The sequence below is a fragment of the Rattus norvegicus genome, chromosome X (genome assembly GCF_036323735.1).
Source record: "Rattus norvegicus strain BN/NHsdMcwi chromosome X, GRCr8, whole genome shotgun sequence".
NCBI lineage: Eukaryota > Metazoa > Chordata > Mammalia > Rodentia > Muridae > Rattus > Rattus norvegicus.
Genome location: NC_086039.1, coordinates 69117779 through 69142285, shown reverse-complemented (window position 1 = coordinate 69142285; position 24507 = coordinate 69117779). Strand labels below are relative to the sequence as shown.

Here is a 24507-nt window from a genome sequence, read left to right as displayed (position 1 = left end):
ACAAAAATGTGGTACATACATATTATTATCATTAATAATAATAAAATAACTAGCTATTAAAATAATGGAATTTTGATTCATGCCATAACATGGAAGAACCTTTAAAAATTATTAAAACTGAAAAGGAACACACACATGAAAGAGCACATATTATTCTATTTATATGAAATATCCACAATAAGTAAAACTATTAAGGTTGCAGATTAGTGGTTAAAGTAGATTTGTGGCTGATAGGGTTGAATTGGATATGGCTGAATTGGGTAGTGACTCCTAGTAGGCACAGGGTTTCTTTAGAGGGCAATGAAAGTGTTCCTGAATCAGATAGTGGTGACAGTTATATAGCTCTATAAATACACTAAAATCAATAAATGCTATGCTTATAATAGATGAATTTTGTGTGTAAATTACATTTCAATTTCAACATTTAAAATATAATCTAACTCTCACATTCAATAAATATTCACTGAGAAATATTAATTACTGAACTAACTTTATCACCAGTACATTGGAGCATATGTTTTTGAAGGCTGAAGTGAAAGTTAAAAGATTGGACAATATCTGGTGTGACAGAAACAAAACCAAAAAGCTATCTTCAATTGACATCTACTTGCAAAAAAAGGAAAACTTAATTTTCTCAATGAAGTTTCAATGAGTATATTAACCACACTTTAGGGTAGGCTGTGTGCCGGGCAGTAAGTACATGGGCAACAGAAAACAAACTCAATGGTATCTTTATAGACATTTTGTCTCAAAATGTTTTGGTTTATTTTTTATTGTTGTTGTTTGTTTGTCTTAGTTATTTGCCTAGTTATTTTGGTTTCCATTTTGTGGGTGTGTGTAAGAGAGTTTCTTGGGTTGGGGGGCTTGCTTTGTTTATTTTACTTGTTTGCTGGTTTGTTGTTTTAAATAAAATAGGAAAAGGGGGAAAAGGATATGAAATTGGATGGCTGCAGGATGTATGGAGGATGTGGGAGGGGTTGAGGAAGGGGAAACAAATGACCAGACTATATTATATAAAATATTTCCAATGAGAATAATTTAAAAGATTAAAGCCGAAAAGTCCTGCTGAATTTTGAGATCGTAAGTCACCCTAGTAAGTACAGACTCAGTAGTAAAGAAAACACAAAAACAAACTATAAGGAAATGAAGAATCAACGAGTGGCTAAAGTGCCAAGACAGCTAGATTACATCATTACTTCCTAAAGTTTGATGGTTAAGGGAAAACAGAAACAAGTAACAAGTTAGTTTTTAAAAAAAGTGCTGGTTCAAATGAGTTTACACACACACACACACACACACACACACACACACACACACAGAGGAAAAAACATAAGCATGGTTGTATGAGAGATAAAGACTTCTGAGAGAGAGATCAAAGATGCAGGGGAAGCTGAGCATTTTGGCACACGTTATCTTGGAATTTCAGAGGCTGAGGCAGGAAGACTCAAACTTGGAAGTCAGCCTGGGATTCATGATACAATTTTGTCTCAAAACAAAACCAAAAGGATATGGAAGAACCTGACTAAGAAAAAGTACTAAGAAAAGATGAGAGGGAAAGGAATGGGAAGTTCAAGTGAAAGATCTGGTCTTGAAGTGAAGAGCACACCTCCTCTATTGAGAAGGTATGGGTTCCAGCTGTAGAGGTTAACAGTAAGGGAAGGGAAGGGATTTGTGAGTGATCTTAATGCCAACCTTGATTTATTTTTTTTATGTAATAGGAATTAAGTTTAACAGTTGAAAGTAAAGTGAATATAATCACAGCAGGGGGTTTATGGATCAAAATGAAAGCACGGAATTGCTGCTGTGAGCAGAAAATAATGAGCTAGCCAGGGAGATGGGGCAGGGAGATAAGGACGGGACGAGAAAAGCTGGGGGTACAAATAGAGAAAGAACTAAAAGCTGAATTTGCTGTCCCACTAATCCAGAATTCTCTCCAATCCCATAGAATTGAGAAAGTCAAATAGAAAAGCTGACCCTAGGCCTGGGTTTTGTTAAGGCACAAGGACCTAGAAATACAAGGGTCCAGAGAGTTGCTGATTACTGTAGCAAGGGGTCTTGAGTGACTGCCCTGTGTCCTCTGACCCAAACAACAGCCATCTTTAGCTGTTGCACCCTTTTGTAAAATGCAAAAGATCATCCCAGATGGGCTAGTGGCCAGTTTGTCTGCACTAACACACAGAGATAGGTGGGGGGAGGTGGGAGAGGGAATAGGGCATGGGTCTCACCCGAGGATCCCACAGCACCCAATCTTGGCAATTCCTTATCTTCACGTGGCCTGCTTGGGAAGGGCTAGAATATATCGAGGCTAAAGAAGGCTGGACCCCTGTAAGTAATCCCCCACTTGGGCTCTGTGATGAAGCTCAATAAATTCATTAGTTCCCCAGAGTAAACTTTGATGAATGCCTGCCTCAGTTTCTTGTTGGAACCTTGAGAGGGTGGGTAAATGTAGTTTATGTCTCCCCCTGGAAAGGAATTTTAGCAACAGAGGATTAAAGGGGCTGATTTAGCAAAATAAATGTCTAGCTAGTCGTCAAAGAGACAAGGTTTGACCTTCATGTAGCACTGCTCTAAAGGTCTTGATCAGATTTGTCTTTTCTTGTGGAATACAAAAACCCAGATTTCCCTAGTCACCAACTTTTTTTCCCACAATGATAATGGAAAAGAAAACGGAAGCTGAGTAATCAATAAGTGGGAAATTAACCCTGACTTTGTATTATACAAGAGCACACTATCACAGAGCTGATTTAAGATGACAAATAGTTCCAGAGCAAATAAATAATTCAGGGATTCTAAGCTTTTACCCAAATATACTCACAATCTATTGTCTCCAAGTCTTTGATTATGTTATTTCCTCTGCCAAAAATGTCCCTTACCAATTTTAGCCTGTCCCTAATGATAGAGATTAATTTTACCTTTAGAACTCTTAAAAAGCCACATAGAGTGTCAGGCATGTCACAAATGCAAATTTATTTGAGACAAAATAAAGAAAAATATACTAAAGGCCAAATGATCAGAAATGGCTTCACATATTTAAAATTGACCTTAATTATAGGAGTATTCCATCATCAAAAGGAAATTTTTAGCAAGAGAATGCCGCAAAAATGAAGGTATGAAGAACACCAATTTCTATGGAACTAGAGATTTCTGCTAAAAGTCAGTGTAAGTGGCTGTAATTTATAAAGAACTGTTTCAGTCTCTGCCTTCAAAACCCTTTTCAATTAATTAAGGAAACAAGATAATCTACAATTCAATACAATGGCAAGTGAAGGATTTAGAATGCTGAGATGGATGGATGGACAAACATGAATTTATCAAAAAGATAAGATTTGAGCTGAGCTCTCAAAGACCAAGGACTCCATGAAGAGGTTGAGCACTGAAATTTTAGAAATCGGTGGATAAAGGCAAGAACGCAAGAGGTGTGACAGTGGATTGCTCTGGAGGAAACTGAACTCAGATAAATAGCAAGCAATAAGGAATGGGACAGAATTGTTCAGGAATGTTTGCAAAAAAGACTTTGAAGTTTTCTAAGAGCAGAGAGCAAAGGTAGGTGGGGGTTGGGGGAGATGGTGAAAAGTTACAATAGAGAACAAAGCAACTCCCTGGTTCATAGCTACTACTGCAGGAAATATGCTGAGGAAGGACCACAGGTTTGGGAGAGGGAACTGAAGATCAGCTAAACCAAATACAATCAGAATTCTAACGGAGCAGCTAGATGCAGGTGACACAATCAATGTAAATCAGCATCAGAAGGATGAATCGATTTAGCAACTGGAATGCTAATTTAGTCTGAAGAGACTAGGAAAGGGAGAGGTTAAAATGCATCTGAGATTTTATGCCTCGGTTATTGAAAGAATGAAACCACGGCTTAATTTTCTAAAATTTAGTGTGTGGCGTAGGGGAGGGGAAGAGTGGAGATGAATTCAATTTACGTAACTAAATTTGAGGTGGCAGCTGGAAATCCATGCAGAAACTAATGGCACCTAACAGGGTTGTCTGATGTCATTAAGAACAAAGCAAGTTTATACTTCTTGTTTGGCTCTGCTAGCTAAATCAGTTTTGAGAACTAGAACAAGTATTGCCTTTTATACCTCATAGTCACTCACTGCAAAATTGAGGAAATGCCCACCTGAAATCTGCCTCTCCTTTCCATGACACTGAATAACGAGGTAACATTCCTTCCGAAAAAGCCCTCAGTTTCACCACCTTAACAATTTAGCTCATATATTAAAAAAACTTCAGGGGCAGCAAGCTGGCTCAGCTGGCTGAAGAGCTAGGCATGAAGGCCTGATTACCTGAGCTTGACTCCCAGAAACAAGATAACAATGGGAAAAGAACTAACTTTACAGGACAATCTTCTGGCCTACATACATGCATTGCATTATGGCACACCACCATCCAAACCATAATAATAAATAAATATTTTTAAAAGTGCTCTAGAAACATACAATGCTTCTCGGCACACACTAATGTTTAAACTTTGATTGTCCTTACGGGCCCATGGTGTGGCAGGTTGAAAGAATAAAGATCTGTAAACCACAAAATAAAATTGAGCAGTAATCTCCGTTTGAAAATCAATTTCTTTGTGGCCGTCTGCTTTCAAACCATACTATACGACATCACTCCAATAAAAATTACTCTTCATCTCTGAAGTGCAGGCCCATTGACAAGTGGATATACATGGGGAAAATTACTCAGCGGCCTATTATTTTAAACTGGTTTCAGCAGCTACCAGCAGGAAAATCCCTAGGAAGCCACAAAAGACAGGGAACTACTCTTTCCTTCAGTTATTTCAAGCACACAGTCCTAGCATCTGGCTGTGGAAATGACACCTGAAGTCTAATTCCTCTCTCCCCAAAAGACACACAATCATTAACTACTTTTCCCAATGGCATGTTCACTAAGCATTCACTACCACACAAACTCTTGCATCAGTGGTCATCAAAGGTAGGACTAGTAACAAAAGTGGCAAAAGTGGAATAGCCAATAATAAAGGAACTGAAGTTAGGCATGGGCAATCAATGCTTAGTCATTTCTATGCTGGTTTTTATTTTCTTCCTTTAGAACAGAGATTCCCAAATGGAGATGAGCATCAGTATTATCGCAGAAGCCATGGATACTCTCTAAACAGTCTGACGATGTGGGACTAGCTGTGGCCACACACAGGTAGGTTTTGAAAAAGTTCTCCAGCACTAATACACATGTCTGGTTAAAGTGACATCCGCATTCATCTGTATGATATACAGTAAACCTAGAACTCTGAATAGAAGGGCTAACCAGGATCTGAGAATATGTCTCCGATCCGCATCAGGAAGAGTAAGAATAAAAGACAGGCATAGAGGAAAAGGGAGTGATGAAGAGGGCAGAAGAGGAAAAGAGAGATTGTAAGCTAGAATTAATTACTGCCCACTGTGGTGTAAGTAATTAGCTAGGCCCTATCTCAGTCTGTGTTGTGCTGCTTGCTGTAACAGAATACCAGAAACTGGATAATTCAAAAAGTAAATAAATGTATTAAGTCAGGCATGGCAGTACATGCCTAGAACCCTAGCACGTAAGAGATAGAAGCAAAAGTTTGGACAGTAATGAATGTGTTATCTTCAGCTACCACGTAAGTTTGAAGTCAACCTGGGCTGCATGAAACCCTGTTTCAAAGAAACAAACAAAAACAGACCAGAAAGAACTTTGTTTCTCACAGTTCTGAAGGCTGTAGTGATACTGGAATAAGATCAACTGAGAATATAACACAGATGGATATTAACTGGGAGCCTATTCCCATGGCTCCTGACGCATTTCTATAATAGCATTTATTCATTCATGTGGCCTCACTGACTAATCGCCACTTAAAGGTCTCACTACCTAATACTCTTACAATGCTAATTAAATTTCAACATGGCTTTCAGAAGGAGATATTCAAACCACAGGTGGCTATTTGTACGTGCTAGGCTCTATCTACCCTAACTCATTTACAATCCCACATATTAAAGATTCTTACTCTGAAGGGCACGCCATTATTGCCTGTACAGCCCTTTCAAATTAAAAACAGCCTGGCATCCCCGATGTTTCTGGTTGAGTTTAATTCTGGGTTAGAATCCTGAACTCACCTATTATGGAAAAAGTTTTGAGCATTTAGAATGAACAGTATTGAAGAGTCCCTTCATATAAAGATAAATGTCACTCTGAGAAAAACTAGCATCTCTTAGACATTTACTTTATGACTTTTTAAAGAATAACAAATGCATCTAGATATAATTCACACAGCATAGAAGTGACTCATTTTTGTAGGAACTGTATTGAACTGTGTAATTTCATGATATCTCTTGCATCATTTTCTTTAAAGCCCCACTACCTACCCTAGCCATGGTAAAAATCAGTTTTGGGATCTTTTCTTTCCCACAGTAAGTGTCCTCGTGTCCGTATTCAGTGAATCTTTTTTTTCTTTATTAACTTGAGTATTTCTTATTTACATTTCAATTGTTATTCCCTTTCCCAGTTTCCAGGCCAACATCCCCCTAACCCCTCCCCCTCTCCTTCTTTATGGGTGTTCCCCTCCCCATCCTCCCCCCATTGCCGCCCTCCCCCCAACAATCTAGTTCACTGGGGGTTCAGTCTTAGCAGGACCCAGCGCTTCCCCTTCCACTGGTGATCTTACTAGGATATTCATTGCTACCTATGAGGTCAGAGTCCAGGGTCAGTCCATGTACAGTCTTTGGGTAGTGGCTTAGTCCTGGAAGCTCTGGTTGGTTGGTGTATTCAGTGAATCTTCATTCCTAAGACTCACCACAGACATTCACTAATCTCATTTTTCTCTCCACATATTTACTTATTCTGGACATTTCATACAAATAGAATTATGCAATATAATGTGGGTTTCATGACTGGCTCTTTTCATGTAGCATATTATTTTTGAGATCCTACCATGTTGTAACATATTCAAACTTTATTCCTTTTTATGGCTGAAATATATTCTATTAGAATTTTATGCCACATTTCTTTATTCATCAGACATTTGGGTTGCTTCCACTTTTTTAAAATTATGAATAATACTACTCACTTCGAACATTCCTATAGAGGTTTTTGTGTGAACAGACGTTTTCAATTCTTTTGGGCACAAGCATACAAGTAGAATTGGGTCATTATGCAATAAGTAATTCTATGTTAACTTATTAAGGGAGTGCAAACCCATTTTTCAAGGCTACTGTATCATTTAACATGCCCAGCAGCAATGTATTAGTATTTCCATTCTCTACACTTGCATTGTTTATTATCTTTTTTATTATAGCCATCCTAATAGGTATAAAATGATGCATTTCTATAAGTGATGAGCATATTTTTGTGTATTTTTGGATATTTGTGTGTCTTCTTTGATAAAATGTATATATTTTTCCCTACTTTGTCTTCTTATTCATTGCATTTCAAGAGGCCTATTTTATAAACATTTTCCTCTACTCTCATGTTTCTTTTCATTTTTTCAAAGGTTTCTTTAGAAAAACTTTTTTTTTCAAATACAATTCACATCTGTGTGTTGTTTGACTGTTTTTGGTTCCGTGTCTAAGAAATCTTTGCTCAATACAAAGGTTATAATTTTTTTCTGGTTTCTTCTAAAAGTGTTGTTCTGGCATTTTAAATTAAGGCTATTTAAAAGTAAATCCACAGGTGTGGTATATAGTATATACCAACATTCACTTTTTTATTTAATTTAACTCCTGGCTTTTTAAACTTTTTAAATTGATAGATTAAAACAAAATATATACATATTATTAGCACATGTACAATGTTTTAACACATGGATGCACTGTAGAGTGAATTTAAAAGTCAAAGGATGTGTGTGAATAAAAAGGAAACCAGAGTACACCTAAGGCATAGTGATTGAATCAGGTTAAACACATCTATTTACTCCACCAACTGTTATTCTTTATAGTGAAAAAAACTTAAAAATCTTTATTTATTCTTCCTCATACAATACTTCCCGATTGCATTTTCCCCTCACTCCACTCCTCCCAGTCCCCACCTCCTACCTCCCCTCTTCCCCAGATCCACTCATCCTCTTTCCCTTCAGAAAAGAGCAAGTCTCCCAGAGATATGAACCAAGCATGGCTTAGGAGTTACACAAAAACTAGGCACCTCCCATCATATTAAAGCTGGACAAGGCAGCCTAGTGGGAGGAAAAAGGTCCCAGGGGTAGGCAAAAGAGTCAGAGACAATGGCCATTCCCACTGTTAGGGCACCAACCAAAACATCAAGCTAATAACCATAACATATATGCAGAGGACCTAACGCAGATCTGTGTACACTCCATAATTGGCACTTTAGTCTCTGGGAGCCCCTACACAAAATCTTTTTTATAGCTTTTTGAAACATACTTTAGCTATGGTCATTCTCCTCTGTAACAGCATAATAGATCATCCTTTTCCATATAACTGTAATCTAATACTCATTGATCAATTCTCATCACTCCTCCCCAACCCTCACCTATTCCCCACTATCTGATAACCACATTTCTATTCTTACCTTGTATACAATTAACTTTTTGTTCTACATGTGAATGAGATCTCCTTTCTGCACCTGATTTATTTAATAATTATTTCCAGCTCCATTTATTCTACCACAAATAACAGGATTTCATCGTTTTTTTGACTGACTAGTAGTCCATTGTGGATATGTGCCACATTTCCTGTTTTACTTCATTTTGTGGGTTGTTTTTTGTGTTTGCTTTCAGATAGGCTTTTGCTATATGCTCCAGACTAGCCTTGAACTTGCAATTAACTCCCCCTGCCTCATGTATCTGAGAATTGTGACTACTCATACTGCCACCTTACCTGGCTGTACCACATTTTGTACCCATTCATCATCCCCTGAGCTGATGACTACATAGGTTATTTTCATTTGTTAGCTCCTACAAATAGTGCTCCATAGTCCAGATGCCTCTTCCAATTATTTCTGTTGGATACGTACAGTACAAGGTAGTTTTCTTTCTGGTGTGACAAAATACCTGACAAGAAGCACATTTCAAGGGGGCAAAGTTTACTTTGGATTACAGTTCAAGGGAATACAAGCCAACAAGGTGGGAACGCATATAGGTTGCTAAGATCAGGAGGCTGGCTCCACGCACTGGATCCTCAGTACAGAAGCAGAGAGTAAGAAGCAAAGTTGGGATCTAATCTCAAGATGGAGATTGCTGGGAGCAAGAAGCAGACCACAGAAGAGCCGAGGGACGAAGTGGAGTGCCAGATGTCTAGATAATCGAGCATGTCCTCTGCAAAAACTAAAACAATGGGGGTAAAAGTCAGAGAACAATAATGGTTGTAAACCAAAGGAGAAAAAAGCACAAGATACTGAGACTCCAGGACATACTCGCAGGAAGCCAGAGGGGAAGAATGTTCCTGACTCAGCCATTGAGGCCAGGTTAAAGGCGCCTGCAAAAAATGAAGACGGAATGGGGGGCGGGGGGCGGGGGCGAGTCTCAGGTGACAGTTCCCTTAGAGATTGTCACTCTATCAGAGGAGCAGATATGCTCTACAAGGAAGTCAGCACCACGGTGGTAACTAGATCTGCCTCCGAGGCAGTGTTGGAATCTTGGGCCAGAACTGCTGCCGATGCTAAGAAGTTCAAGGCAGTGCCGTTCAAGGCTACATTGGAGACCTATGGGGAAGTGTGGTGTGTTCATGGGACAAGCCTTCCTGTGACCTAAAGTGGTTGAGTTCTGCTGCAGTTCCATGCTAGACAAGCCTAGGTACCCGATGAGAAAGGGAAAGCGATTGCCCTCTTCCTGCTTCTGGCTTGCACATTTCCACCCCGACACCTGCACAATAGCATGCTGTGCCCCAAGTGTCTTCATAGGAACAAGGTCTTAACTAAGAGCCTTGAAGGATAAAGGACAGATCTCTTAAGTTTGGACTAGCTGCGGGCATCACTCACTCTTGTGGCATGATCCGCAGAACTGCAGCTAACACCGAGACTGACAGAAATACACATCTATGTCTTTAAAGGTGCCCATCTCACCCGGAAATGATGGGATACTGTAAGTTAGTTGATGCTTAAGTAAAAGCCAGTGAGGCCACCTCTGCTTCATTGTGATGACTAAACACTGGGAGTGGCCTCCTACTCTTGAGTGAAGATAAAAAAGTGTCCTATGTATTTTGCTGCAAGTAGGTCCTGGGGCAGGAATACGACATCTCCAGATATAACAGTTGCTAGCCCTGTCACCAGAACAATGGAGTCATAGCCAGTTCAGTGGTCAACTGTAAAGACTTAGCTTGTGCCTGTAGCCTCTGCGTGTCTTCTTCCCTGGGTTATAGTGTGTTGTTAGTGTTTAGTACTTGGGCTTGTTTTCCACTTTTGTAAAATACTACACCAAATCTGAAAAAAAAAAGCAAAGCTGGACTGTAAAACCTCAAAGCCTGTCTGCTGACTCCTTTCTTCCAGCAACTCTCCACATCCTAAAGGTTCCACAACCTTCCTGAAACAGCTCTACCAGCTGGGAATCAAGTATTCATACACAAGAATCTATGGGGGATATTTCCTATTCAAACTATAACATACCCAGTAGTAGGGTTGCTGATGGGATTTCTACTTTCAATTTTGGAAACACCTCCATAGTTTAATATTATGGCATATGTACACATATTTTACTGGTAGTGTGTGAAATGGGTTCCCGTTCCTCAACATCTTTAACAGCATTTCTTATCTTTAGTCCCTGTTGTTGATATCACTGATTCTGAATGGAGAGAGGTAGCTTCTAATGGCAATTTTAATTTGCATTTCCCTGGTGGGTAGTAATATTCCTATAGTTATTTTCATTTAGATATTGTGCATCTGTTTGTCTTCTTTTGAGAAATGTCTATCTAGGTCATTAGGCTTATTTGTTTTTAAGTTCACCCCTTTTAAAAATTTGGATATATGATTTTCCCAGCACCTTAAGTTCAACAGGGAATCTTGTACTTCGGTGAATTTTCTTTTATTCTTTTTTCAAAAACCAGCTGGTTATAATATAAGGGTTCTCAATTCTGATCCATTGATCCATAATGTCAACCCTTATGCCAGTACCATAATGGAATCATAACTATGACTTTATAAATATTAGATTTTCCATTCCTTGACTATGCCATGTTCTCTCTCACCTCCGAGCCTTTGCATAATCAGCTCCTATTACTGAAAATAAAATTATCCAGCTAATGACTTTTTTTTCAGTTCTAAACTCAGAAGGTTCTTCATCAAGAAAATGTCCCTTGATTTCAAAAGTTTGAGCCAGGTGTTCATCTTTTTTTGTTCCAAACTATCATGTGTTCCAGATACTCCAAGCTGTAAGATTAACCCGACTGCTACATCATCAAATTGAATTGTTCTAGCCTACTCACTCGACTCAGAATTCCATGACTACAGGAATTCTCTCTGACCTGGTCAACAGTTGTATCTCCACATCCATGTACCCCTTGGTACATGATACAAAGATGATAATGCATAAATAGCTATAAAAATAATGAGTTGGCTATGCTTTTAGTAATGGACAAATTAGTAATTTAAACTACATTCCCTCTCAAGAAAACTATACAAAAATTGATATGATATTTACATAATATGTCATACTATTAAAGGCCAAACTTGGGAGTCAGCAGAGAAAAAGAAGAAACTGAAATTTATGACCTATCTAGGAATAAGAACCCTGAAAAAAATCACCAATCCTTAGATTCTAAACTATAACAATATTTTAAATAAATGATAAATCAACTTTTATTTGGACAGAAAGCCAATTTCAGATGATCTCAGTATCATGCTGGATTAAGATGACATAGGATTGCTAGTATCTAAGGCCAACTTCCAGAAACATAAATCCTTTCTTGATTAAGATAAAAGCAACTGAGGATATATATATATATATATATATATATATATATATATATATATACACAAATATATATGTGTGTGTATTATATAATATTATTTTTATATTATGTACAATATAATATAAATAATTGTTATAATTATGTGATATTATACATAGATAGCACAAATATTTTTAGATGTGAAAGGATGATTTATTTTATTTCTTATTGGATATTTTTTACTTACATTTCAAATGTTATTCCCTTTCCAGGTTTCCCATATATCCCATCCCCCATCTCCCCTCCCCCTCTTCTATGAGGGTGTTTCCCCTCCCCAACAACCCACCCCTTCCCATCTCCCTGCCCTGACATTCCCCTGCACTGGGGTCCAGCTTTGGCAGGACCACGGGCCTCCCCTCCCACTGGTGTCCCAACAAGGTCATCCTCTGCTACATATGCAGCTGAAGCCATGAGTCTGATCATGTGCACTCTGGATGGTGGTTTAGTCCCTGGGAGCTCTGGTTGGTTGGCATTGTTGTTCTTATGAAATTGCAAGTCCCTTTAGTTCTTTCAATCCTTTCTCTAACTCCACCAATGGGGACCCCATTCTCAATTCAATGGATGGCTGCTAGCATTCACCTCTGTATTTGTCATGCTCTGGCTGAGTCTCTCAAGAGACAGCTATATAATTTATATGATATATATATATCACAATTAATAATATATATTATGCTATTCATTCAAAAGCAAACAAGCATATGACAAAACACCCCTAGTAGTACAAAAATAACACATACAATTGATAATAGAAATTGATTGAAATATTTTGTGTTCCCTATAAATTTCACAAATTCTATTTCTATAACATGTGTCATTGAATTGTTTTGTCATTTGTTTTTTCTGAGATAAGGTCTCATCATCTTCAAGGCTACACTTACACTGACAATCCTCTGTCTTAGCCTCCCAAGAGCTAGTATAGTTATGAGATACCACATCTGGCTTATACCATTGGAATCTTGGGGTTCTCATTGAACTGGCAGTTTTCTTTGGACAATACGGATATTTCACCCATTTTACTTCTTCTAATACAGAGATATGGAATCTATTTTTGTTTATTTCTTCTCTCTTCAACTTCTTTCATTATCGTTTCATAGATTTTAGTGTTCAGGCCTCTGATACTCATGGTTAAATGTATTTCTAAGTATTTTATTATTTTGTTAGCTATTGTCTGAAAGCCCTATGTTTATTAGGATGTCAAACACAATTTAACCTCCCTTAGGGTAAAGTGACTTCATGAATTCTTCCAAACAGTTAAGGGATAAATATTACCAATGTTATATAAATGGTTGTAAGCACCAAACAATTGTAATAACAGCATAAAATAACCTTGATATCTAAACTTGATGGTGAAAGAAAATTACATGCTAATCTCACTCATAAAATAAAGATCAAAGACTCTAAATGAAAGGTTAGTAAAATGATTCTAGACATATATGAACTGGATAGCACATTGGAACTAAAGAGGCTTTATCCTAACGATTTAAGTTTAGCTTCAAACCACATTAACAGAATAAGGAAGAAAAATCATGAGGCTAGTTTAACATATAAAAGAAAACCATGATACAATAATGTAATTCCTTATGTTATTAAAAACCTTTGAAACTAGAAGAAAAAATTTAAAACTGATAAATATCGTTTTAAACTAACAATAATATAACCTATGACAAACAGTAAAAATGAAAGTTTTGCTCTGATCAGAAGTGAACAGGATGTCTGCTAACACTACTTCCATTCAACATTAGCCTGAAATTTCTAGACATTATAATAAAGAAAACATTTTTAACTTTTAAAGATTTTTTTCTATATTTTGATCATATTCTTTCCCCATCCCCAAATTTCTCCTAGATTCTCTACACCTTTCTCCCCCAAACTTCATGATCTCTCTGTCTCTGTCTCTCTGTGGGGGGTGGTATATATGCATAGGTGTGAAAACAAGAAAACGACAACAACAAAAAAGAAAATCAAGTCAAATAAACAAAAGGAAACATAGTAAGAGCCAGAGAGGATAGATGACTCCAAGAAAAAAAATGTTTCTTCCAGACACCACAGGAATGATACAATTACTCACAGAAAATGTGAAAGCATTCACAAGACCTGAACAAGTTCAAGCTAGAGAGGGTCCCGATACCGAGAGAGTAATGTGAACTCTTGGTCCTACCCTCAACCAACCAAAATCTATTTGCAACTGATCGCTGCTGGCAGAGGGAAAGTCAGGTTTCTCCAATGGACAGTCATTGGGTATATCAACTACACTCCAGGGCAGGGCCCATAGCCAGGAATAATTGACCAACACAAAGAAAACTTTTTAATTTAATTTTTTACTTATTCACTTTACATCCTGCTCACTGCCCCCTCCCTGTTACCCCTCCCACAATCCTTCCCCCTTTCTCCCCTCTCCTTCTCTTCTGAGCAAATGGGGGCCTCCTGGGTATTCTCCCACCTTGGCACTTCAAGTCTCTGTGAGGCTAGGCCCATCCTCTCCCGTTGAGGCCAGACAAGGCAGCCCAGCTAGAAGAATATATGGCACATACAGCCAACAGCTTTTGTGCGAGCCCCCGCTCCAGTTGCTCCAGACCCACATGAAGACCAAGCTGAGCATCTGTTACATATCTGCAGGGAGGCCTAGGTACAGGCTGTAGTGTATGCTCTTTGGTTGGAGAAAAACTTTTAAGGTATAGAGATTAAAAGGGAAAAGAATAAAATTTAAAAAATATCTTTCATGAACATTTTAATAGATGTGAAAAATCCAAAAGAACATGCAAACAAATTGTTAGGATCAATAAGTGAGTTTAGCAAACCATTGGATACAAACTTAATACATAAAATTAAACTAGATTTCTGAACATTAGCAAAAAGCCATTAAAGTTAAACTTAACACAATTTTTAAAAAGGTCATGAATTTGAAAGTGAAAAATGGAGGCTGTATGAGAAGTTTGGATGGATGGGGGGTTTGAAGGGGAAATTATGTAATAATGTTATAATCACAAAAACTAAAGAAATTATTATATAGCCTTAAATTGGATTTCCTACCAAATCAACTGAAAGGCTTAGATTAATATGCAGGATTCTTTGTTAGGTGGTGCTTTGGGGATCCGCATATGTGCAAGACAAGGAAAAAAGTCAATCCCAAATTGCCCTAACCACATTTATATTGAGCTCTTGAGCTAGTATGGCTTATATATGACTCTTCAATGTTTGCCTAATTTAGAAGAAAGGAGAAGTGATTTACAGCTCTACAGTGATTAGTCATTAGACACAGGCAGTCATGGAAGGAAGTTTTTCCTTGGTTGAAAAAGTTTGCCTCAGAAGACAATTCTCAGCGGAATTCGGTCTTCTGATAGTACTCTTGGTACTTGGGGGCATAAATCCTGCCTTTCTGAAGTGGAATCTACATGGTGAATCACAACCTCCATCATAGCTATAATGTACAATGGCATAAAAAAGCCACACCATTGAAAAACTCTATATAAGCATAAAAACTATTAGTAGGAAAATTAGCAAGAAAAAAGACATGGGGGAATATACCATGTTCCTGAATTAGATGATGTGATATTTTTCCTCAGTTGATTTTTATGCAGGTTTGAATGAGAATGTTCCCCCATGGGCTCAAATGTTTGGTCACCAGTTGCTGTAACTCTTTGGGAAGGATTTGGAGGTATTACCTTGTTAGAGGCGGTATGCCACTGTGGGGAGGGCTTGAGGTTTCAAAAGACTTCCCCATTCCCACTGTGTTCTGTAACATCCAAACGTGAGCTCTTAGTGCTGTTCTAGCTGTCTACAGCCACACCTTCAGGCCTTTATTCTTTTGTCATAAACACTTACCCTCTGTAACTGGAAGCTCAGTTAAACTCTTGGCCATAGTGTTTTATCTCAGCAAGAGAAAAGAAACCTTAACTAATACAATGTTTAGATTAAATGTAATTGCAATAAAAATTCTAAAAGGTTTCTCTTTTCTTGAGGTAGATAAGAAGCCAATTCTAAAATACATGTGAAAATGTGAGTGCTTCAAGTATCCAAGGTGGTTTTACAAGGCCAAGTTAGAAGGACTTGCTTTCCCAGATATCAAGAGCTTATTATAGGGTTCAGTCACTAACACTTGTAGTGCTACTGTGCTATGGTATAGCTGTGGTTTTGTATCCCAAGGATTCATGTGATGGATGCTTAACCCCCTATGGCACTGTTGATATAGTACAACTTTTAAGAGGTAAGGCTCCGTGCAAGGTAATTCTGTCACTGAGGGCACTGCCTTCAGAAGGTATACATCCTTTTCTTATAGAGTACATTCTCAAAGGGGTAAGTTGCTCTGGAATGAGACCAACACCCATGTAGTTTTTCCCTTTTCTGCATGTAGTCTCTTTGTCTTTCTCCACCATTTTGTTATCTAGCCAAGGCTACCCTCACTCAAGGTGAATGGATGTTTTTGAATCTCCAGAGTGACCTAAGTAATCTCTTTTATTGCAAGAACCTAGCCTCGATTAGTTTGTTCTAGCAACAGAAAACAGACTGATGAGAAACAGATTAACAGAATAGAATAAACAATTCAGGAACAATTTTGGGTATATATAAACAATGGATGGATGAAAAAAGTAAGAATGTAGAAAAGCAGAAAAAAATCCATGTAATAAATAAAACTAGATTGGTTGGATACTTACATGGAAAAATATAGGGCCTGACCTCTATGTCTCTACCATATACAAATCAAACTCAGGTGCCTAGTAATTCTAACTGTGAATGGCACAAATACAAAACCTTAAAATGATGATGGAAGAGCATGTCTAATGATTTCAAAGTTAGATAATACTTCTTTTTAAAAAAGACTGTGTGTGTGTGTGTGTGTGTGTGAGAGAGAGAGAGAGAGAGAGAGAGAGAGAGAGAGAGAGAGAGAGAGAGAGAGAGAGAGAGATCTCCTCTGGAAAGGAAGTTAGGTGGTTATGGGCTGCCTGATGGGTGCATAGAACCAAACTCTGGCTCTCTGCAAAAGAAGTAAGTACATGGTCTTAACCACTGAGACATCTCTTCAGCCCTGAAAAAATACTTCTTAAACAGGATACAAAAACATTATCCATGAAAGAAAAATTTGACACATTAAAATTAAAGCCTTCTGTTCATCAAAAGATATTATAAAAGTAGGTCACAAATTTGAAACTGTTTTGCAAAGGCTAAGAAGTCATTTGCAAGGTATATAAAGATTTCTAGGGCTAGAGAAATGGCTTAGTTCAGCGAGCTTGTTGCTCCAGAAGAGGACTGGAGCTCGGTTTGAAGCACCCATGTCAGAAGGCTCATGACTGCCTGTAACTCCAGTTCCTGGGAATCCAGAGTCCTCTTCTGGTCTCTGCACTCACATACCCTCATATAGATACAAACACACATATACATAATTAAAAATAAAAATAATGGATTTTAATTATACAAGAATCTGTAAAAAACAGGACAATTTGACAGAAAAATAGGCATATATATACATAAGTATATATATATATATATATATATATATATATATATATAGAGAGAGAGAGAGAGAGAGAGAGAGAGAGAGAGAGATAAGTACGTCATGAAGATGGGAGTACAACCCCATCAGTCTTCTGTGAGGAATCCTTTAAAATCTTTTCAGATAAAGTTAAGGATGTAAGTCACAGGTAGACCACTTACCTAGTGTACCTGAAGGCTTGGGTTTGATTCCCAATATCACATACAATAAAAAAAATATCAGTACAAACCTACTCACCAGAATGATGCGATTGAAAGGTATAGAAAAACTGCACTTGTCATTCATTGTTGGTGGGAACACAAATTGTCAATAACTTAGAAAATCATCAATAACTTCAAAATATGTATTCTCCATTACACAGAAATTAATTCTAAGTAAATATTTGAAGGAAATTCTAGTAAGTGAACAAGAATAAAAGTATCTGAAACATTATTCATAATAACTTCAAACAGGAAATATCACACATAGTTATAAGGAATTATAAATTATGATATATTTCAACAACAGAACATACAAAGATATAAATTCAAAAAAATCTCTATGCAACAAATACAGTGCTAACCAAAACCCACAAGACTCAAAAGACTCTGATTTCATTTATGTACAGTTCAAATGAACAAAGTTATTTCTGATTATCCAAGTCAAGACAGTCATTATCTTTGGAGAGTGAGGATGGTATAATGATAAAGATGGACATAATTAAGGGTTTGCAGAATGGTAAAAATATTGTATTTCTTTACCTAGGTGAAAGCTATGTGAGTATTCTCATTTTGTAATATCTCACCAAATGGCACAATTATGAAGCGCATGCTTTCCTGTATTTGTGCTACATGTCAATAAAATGTAAAGAAAAGGAACAGAAATGAGAGACTAAGTGCTCAGTATTTACAGAGGAGTCACACAAAGATGGTCACTCCGACAGCTGCAGACAAAGGCACAAGACTTCTTGACTCTTAGGAATCAATTTGCTTCAGAAATTCTCTAGTACAAAGAGATCTTCTCTATAACATAGTTATAAATTACAGTTCATTTTTCTCACAAGATCTAAGAGAGAAGAATGAGGCCTAACAGCATATAAACATCAAACAATATATTACAAAAAACTTTTAGTACCATCTTAGAGGAAAGGTGTGAAACTCAGAAATAGATCATACAGTTAGGACTCCTCATTTCCACTTCACTTCCCAATTATTTTCAAAACCAGTGAAACATACCAACTATTTACTCACCTAAGCAAAACTGACAGTTCACAGACTTAGCAGGACCAGAGAGAAGCAGATCTGTTCTATAAAATGTCCTTGTTTTATATAAATGCTACCTGAGTCCCAAAATAATTTAATTCAACAACTACATTTCTATTTAGCTATAACTAATGATATGTTAGGAATCATGAAGACAATACAGAAGGTGGATTTCTGAGGATCATTAATGTAAAGAAAGGAGATTATTAAGATGAAAATCAGTAACAATGACCGAATAACTCCCAAAGAGAATATGGTTGGTGACTTCCAGGAGTAAAGTTAGTGAGAATAAAGATGAGAGGGATATTATGATAGCAGTTCATCAAAAGACTTAAATAAGACATTGGAAAGTCTGCATTTAAACTCATGATAAACTATTTTATCTAGATTCCATATATACAATGTGTGGGATCTGTTATGTTCAACATTAATCACCCAGAATGATTTTTAGTTATTAGAAATATCAAATCCTGGGATGCTAATGATGTAGCTAGTTATACCCAAAGATTTCTGTTGAGCATTAAAGTTGGCTTCTATGACATCTCCTCAAGTAAATAAGAATGTACCTCAATATCTCAAACAGACCTGAATAAATTTATATTGACCTGCTTGTAGTTTCATTTATGAGGTTCCACCTTTATCTCTCTCAACAGAACTTTTACCAACATTAAAAGACATCTAATACTCCTCTGTGTGAGGGTGTTAGATCTCCTGCAACTGGAGTTGCAGGAAGTTGTGAACTGTCATGTGGTTGCTAGGAATTGAACTCAGGACCTCTGGAAGAGTAACCAGTGCTCTTAACCACTGAGCCATCTCTCCAGCCCCGACATCTAATACTTAACTCTGTATCTGCCACAGAAAACTTTTTATTTATTGAGCTTGGATCATTAAATTACACCAATATATTAACCATACTCATCTCTCCTGATTTGGAAGACTTTAATATATCATACCCCACCCACCCCTCATTCTCCAGATTGAAAAAACAACTAGAAAATATCCCCCTTTTGATCAATTTAATTGGGTTTCTGGAGACTTATCAATCAATTGTAAGCCTTTTTTTTTTTTTTTTGAGGAACAACCACCAGAATTTTCTTTCTGATTAGAGGCGAAAAAATTCACGTTTGATCTCCTTCATGGAAAAAAGTTTTGTTTTGTTGTTGACACATTCCTGAGATTTTCTACCATGTTTTTGACATTTAAGAGACATAATTATGACCAGACCTTCTTTTCTACAGTGTGATCCAGTGATTTTCAATGTTTTGAATTATTTGTTGTCAAATTCAGACACTACTGGTGCATCTCTAGGCCTCAAGCTAACTCTTCCCTAAGTAACCAGACACAGCGACTCATTCAGCTGAGACAGCTCATGACTCCAGTCAACCTCTCACTTTTTATGATTAGAAACCATTCTCCCTTTCTAAAATCTAATCTCCCTTTCTAAAATCTCCTTTGCAGAAAATTGTGCAGAAATTGTCCTGAATTCTTTCTGTATCCTGACTTGTTTGTTTGTTTGTTTGTTTAATTCCAGTATGGTATAGACACACCTTCAATGATTTCTGGAGTCTTTCCTTGAGTCATAATTAAGAGCCCACAGTCCAATCATCTCATAAGTATGAATCACTTTACCTTTGCCTAAATATATGTATGATCTCACATAATGAAATGCCGCTGACTGTTCTGCTCACCCCAGCTTAGTTCCATCAGTTTACCTTTACTCTTTCTAAATATGTTAGTAGGAAACCCAAATATAGTGGCCACTGGAAGACGCTGCGTTTTGTCTCTAATCCCCTCTGTACAAGACGTGCTGTAACGGCAGCTGTTGATGTTGAAAACCTAAAATACAAAATAAGGCCAAGTCCCACAAGGCTATTTACTTCCTTATTTATGAATCAGAATCTGTCAGCATAACTTAGAATTTTGACTGTCAGCAGATACTACGATTAAATGTCACCGAAAAACCAGCAGAGGGTGCAGCAGGGCACTAGAAATTTTACCCAAGATATAGCACATCAATGTAACTCGATTAGCCAGTCAACTTTTCCTTTATTTATTCATTCATTTATATGTTTGTTTCTTTGTTTACATGCTAAGGCTAATATTGTCAAAAGAAATAAGTTGAATCTGCGATAAAATTCCTTCAGTGAGCTAAAATTCTCCTGAAAGTGAAATTCAAGATGAATAAGGAATACATGGTTAAACTTAGTCTTCCCAAAATTAGAGCAGAACAAAATGACACAGATCTGAGCCCTTCATTTTGTAAAAAGCCTACTATGGAGCTCCAACCTGTTGTCCCTTCATTCCCCCCCCTTCAAAAAAAACCTTCTCAGCAGACACTATATTATGGAGGGGTGTGTACTAAACTGGAAGATGGGAGAGCACCTTCATCCTAGTTTTGACTCAGGCTATGATATCTTGGGCCACTTACTTCTCCCTTGAGGCCTGTATGTTCTCCAAAGGAATCAGTAAAATAGACTCAGGTAGTACCTTACAATCTGGAAAACACAAATTCCAATTAATGCTAATAAATGTAAAGAACTAGTATTGCTTTGATTGCCCCAAAAGACTAAAGTAGACTAAAGGACAGCAGAGAGGAAGCTGTGCTGAAACACGTAAGCATATCTGCTACACCTGGGGCAAGCAACCGAACGGCATTGCAAAGCTGTGAGTCCCATGCCGTCACAGAAGCTAGAATGCTGCTGTCCTGCCAATCTATAAACAGGGCTCTGTCTTTCCTGATTGCTCAAAATCCTTGAGCACCATTTGAGTAAAGAAGTTAAATTTCCTGATTGTATGTATGTATGTATGTATGTATGTATGCATGCATGCATGCATGTATGTGTGCATGGATATATGTATGTGCAGAATATCAATGTGGAGCTGCTAAGTACCTCTACTGGGATGGGGGGGGCAAATAAAAGACCCAGAGTCTCAATTAATTCTCCTTTAGCCCCAGTGTTTAAAGTTTCAAGTATGAGACGTCTGTCTGCTGATTCTCTTCTTTGATAAGCTGTTAAATAAGTTTGAGTGTCTTTGACATTTTAGGTCTGGGGCAATTTTACCAAGCACATTGTAAAAGAAAAGAAAAGGAAGGAAATGGAAGGAAAGAAAAGTGTCAGTCCTGACAGAGTATTGTTATGAATGTGATGGCTCTAAAAGTGTTCAACCCGTTAAGTCAAAGTAGCACAAACACTGTTTAAAGAGTTGTGACAATAACTATGTATGTAGCACCAAATACAGAAGGCTTCCTTGCCTCACCTCAAGTAAGTTACTTACACAACTTGCCGTTTCCTCCAGAAGTTACAAATTCACCATTAGTCTTTAACCACCTCAAAAAGATCCTTGGATGCTTTGCCTAAGATTCAAGTGTGAGACATCTATGGGAACCACAAGAAGGCTTAATATCAAGTACACTAAATTTGCTTGAATAACGAGTTAGAAAAACAACCAAGATAAAGGTTTGCTAAAAGGGATACAAACACTCTAAAGATTATCAAAAGCAAAACAAAAATCCAACTTCCTGTTCCAAAGGCAGCATTAATGAAAACTCTTCACACCCACTGCACCCAACTCCATCCACAAGAGTGTCAGAACCGGCATGCAAAGGGTGAGTTTTATTTCCATAGATTTTTCAAATTGCTGTTCAGAAGTTGTCTAGCAAGACGGCATATTTCTACCAGAATTCCTCAGGGGCACTGATCCTCACTAGAACGCAGAGGAGAATCGGTCTCAAATTGCAGGTGAAAAAGCTCAGGTCCTGGTCAGCGCACAAGAAGCCAGCGCTGAAAGTACGGTTAAAAGTTGTTTCAACGGGCGTGGAACAGTTAGTACAGCTGTTTACAGCTCCAACTCCAAAGAGGAGCCTGCTAGTGCTGGAATCAGCCCGGGACACGAAGAAACAAGCACCACGGGCAGAGAATCTCACCAGGGGGCACGAGGGGCCAAGCTGCTCGCCGTTAGACGGCCACGGGGGTGGCGCAGACACCTCCGCGCCCGGATGGGTGCAAGGCAGGCCAACTTTTCGCGAAGCAGCCCACACCCCCCCGGGGGCGGCGCGTGCAGGCTGGGCTTTCCAACTCCACGGGACCCGAGAGGGTCTGGATGAGCCAAGCTAGGAACCGAGGACAACCTGCCCTGGACAACCTCTCCCCAGCACTCTGGCCCACTCCCAGCTCCTGCCTGGAACTTGGCTCTGAGTGGCAGAGTCCCCTGAGCCCTGAGGCCCAGGCCCCCGCCCAACCGAGCAGGGGAGGGGGCCTCCAAGGCCGCCGCCCCTCCTAGGTGACTCACCTGGTGCCGGTCCTGGGAGTCAGGGGGGAGTGGATCTTCTCCTGGTTCCAGGGGCTGCTGTTGAAAGGACGGCTGCCCGAGGTGGCGGGTGATGGGACCCACAGGGTCGAGGCTCCCAGGGCTGCTTAGGGTGCCAGAGGTGCCAGGAGCACCCGGGCCACCGAGGCGGGACTCGGTTCCCCGTTCCCGCCGCAATTCGGACCGCAACTCTAGGTAGCAGCACAGCGTCAGCAGGTGGAGGGCCAGCGAGAGGCCAAAGAAACCCAGGAAGAGCCGGCAGCTGTTCCCTTCGCCCGCCCGAGCAGGGGCCCCGCGACAGCCGCAGCCCTGGCTGCCCCGCTCCCTTGGCGCTGCAGCAGGCAGGGGTTCCCTGCGCTCTACCTCAGGGTAGCCCATGGCCTCCAGAGACAACCACTATCTGAGGCCCGGGAGCCACTGCCTCTGCCTCAGTCCTTCACGACCCCTGACAGGCGACTACTGTCCTGCCATCGGCTGGGGGCTGCAGGGACCCGTTCCTGAGCGACGGTGGCTGGGCGGGACAGAACAGGGAGCAGCCGCATGTGCAGCTCCACTCCGAGGGGTGGGAAAGGGAGGAGGAGGGGCGGGCGAGAGGGGCGGCGCGGCCCGAGAGGGAACGAGGGAGGAGGTCCTCACCTACCCCGCCCCATGCCTCAAGGGGCGGCCGGGACGCCCAACCACGGGCCCGCCAGGCCTGGCCGCCCCGCCCCCTGCCGTTCCACTCGGGCCTCCAGCCGTGGGGCGGGGCCTGGGGGCGTGGGGGTTCACCTCTGCCTGGCAGCCCCACCCAGCTCTTCCCGCTTGCCCCGTTGCAGTTGGTGAGTGCGGCTGTCGTTCAGCTTTGGACTCCACCCCGGTTTAACCCTTCAGCGCCGCTATGGGGGAGGGCGGGAGGGGGAGGCTGAGAAGAATTTGGGAACCTTGGAAAGAACGTGGAGCAAAGAAAAGGAGGCAGAAACTAGCATTAATAGAAATGTTTGCAATTAACTGCAGTTGCTAATAACATCATCCAGTACTTATCTGTTGCTTTCAATCTTCAAAGCGTTTAACAGACGTTAAACTAATTAAAACAGTTCAGGGTTTGGAATGAAACCATGCCTGCTGTGTTTGCAATTCAATGGCTCGCCAGAAGAAAAGGAGACCTAGGAGCCTGGGAGCCAAACAGACTGGGAACCTGGCTGCCCCACTCCCAGAATGAGTCTTGGGACACAGTCTGAGCATAGAGAGGGTGCCTAGCGCCAAGTAAAACTGAAGTGATGCTGTCCCTTGAAGGCTAAAACGGTTTCCTAGGATTTCTTGATATATTAATTCATTCAAAAGATATGCATTGATCCCTTTCTCAGTGCAGAAAGTGCTGTGTGAGAGAACCCGCAGCCAAAAGTTTGTCTTCTTCCAGGGCTGCAGAAGTTTTGGAAGAACTCGAGCCTTCGAGGAGCAGGTGGGGAAACTGAGGGTCATGATGAGGTGAATTTTTACAGGGGTGGTCCACAGAATGGCCAGACACTAATGGCATCTGTACTCACAGGCAACTGTTCTGGCCTCTCCACCCTTCCCATGCTTCCCCTGGAGTACTCCCTGGGGTAAGTTCAACAAG

At 39.6% G+C, this 24507-nt stretch overlaps 1 protein-coding gene and 1 pseudogene across 6 annotated transcripts in view; one reads left to right on the top strand and one right to left on the bottom strand.

The window, feature by feature from the left end:
- Eda (ectodysplasin-A) overlaps positions 1–23709 on the bottom strand; it is a 401698-nt gene extending 377989 nt beyond the window's left edge. For 2 of the 6 annotated variants that reach the window (XM_006257112.5, XM_228582.11), the window contains exon 1: positions 22896–23698. In XM_006257112.5, the coding sequence (XP_006257174.1) occupies positions 22896–23291 (396 nt within the window). In that variant the 5' untranslated portion in view covers positions 23292–23698. Of the gene's footprint in view, positions 1–22895 lie in introns of all 6 variants that reach the window. The other 4 variants (XM_039099598.2, XM_008773301.4, XM_006257111.5 and 1 more) reach the window with 4 other exon arrangements.
- On the top strand, positions 9163–9868 carry Dppa4-ps9 (developmental pluripotency-associated 4, pseudogene 9; annotated as a pseudogene).
- Positions 23710–24507: the final 798 nt, after the last annotated feature.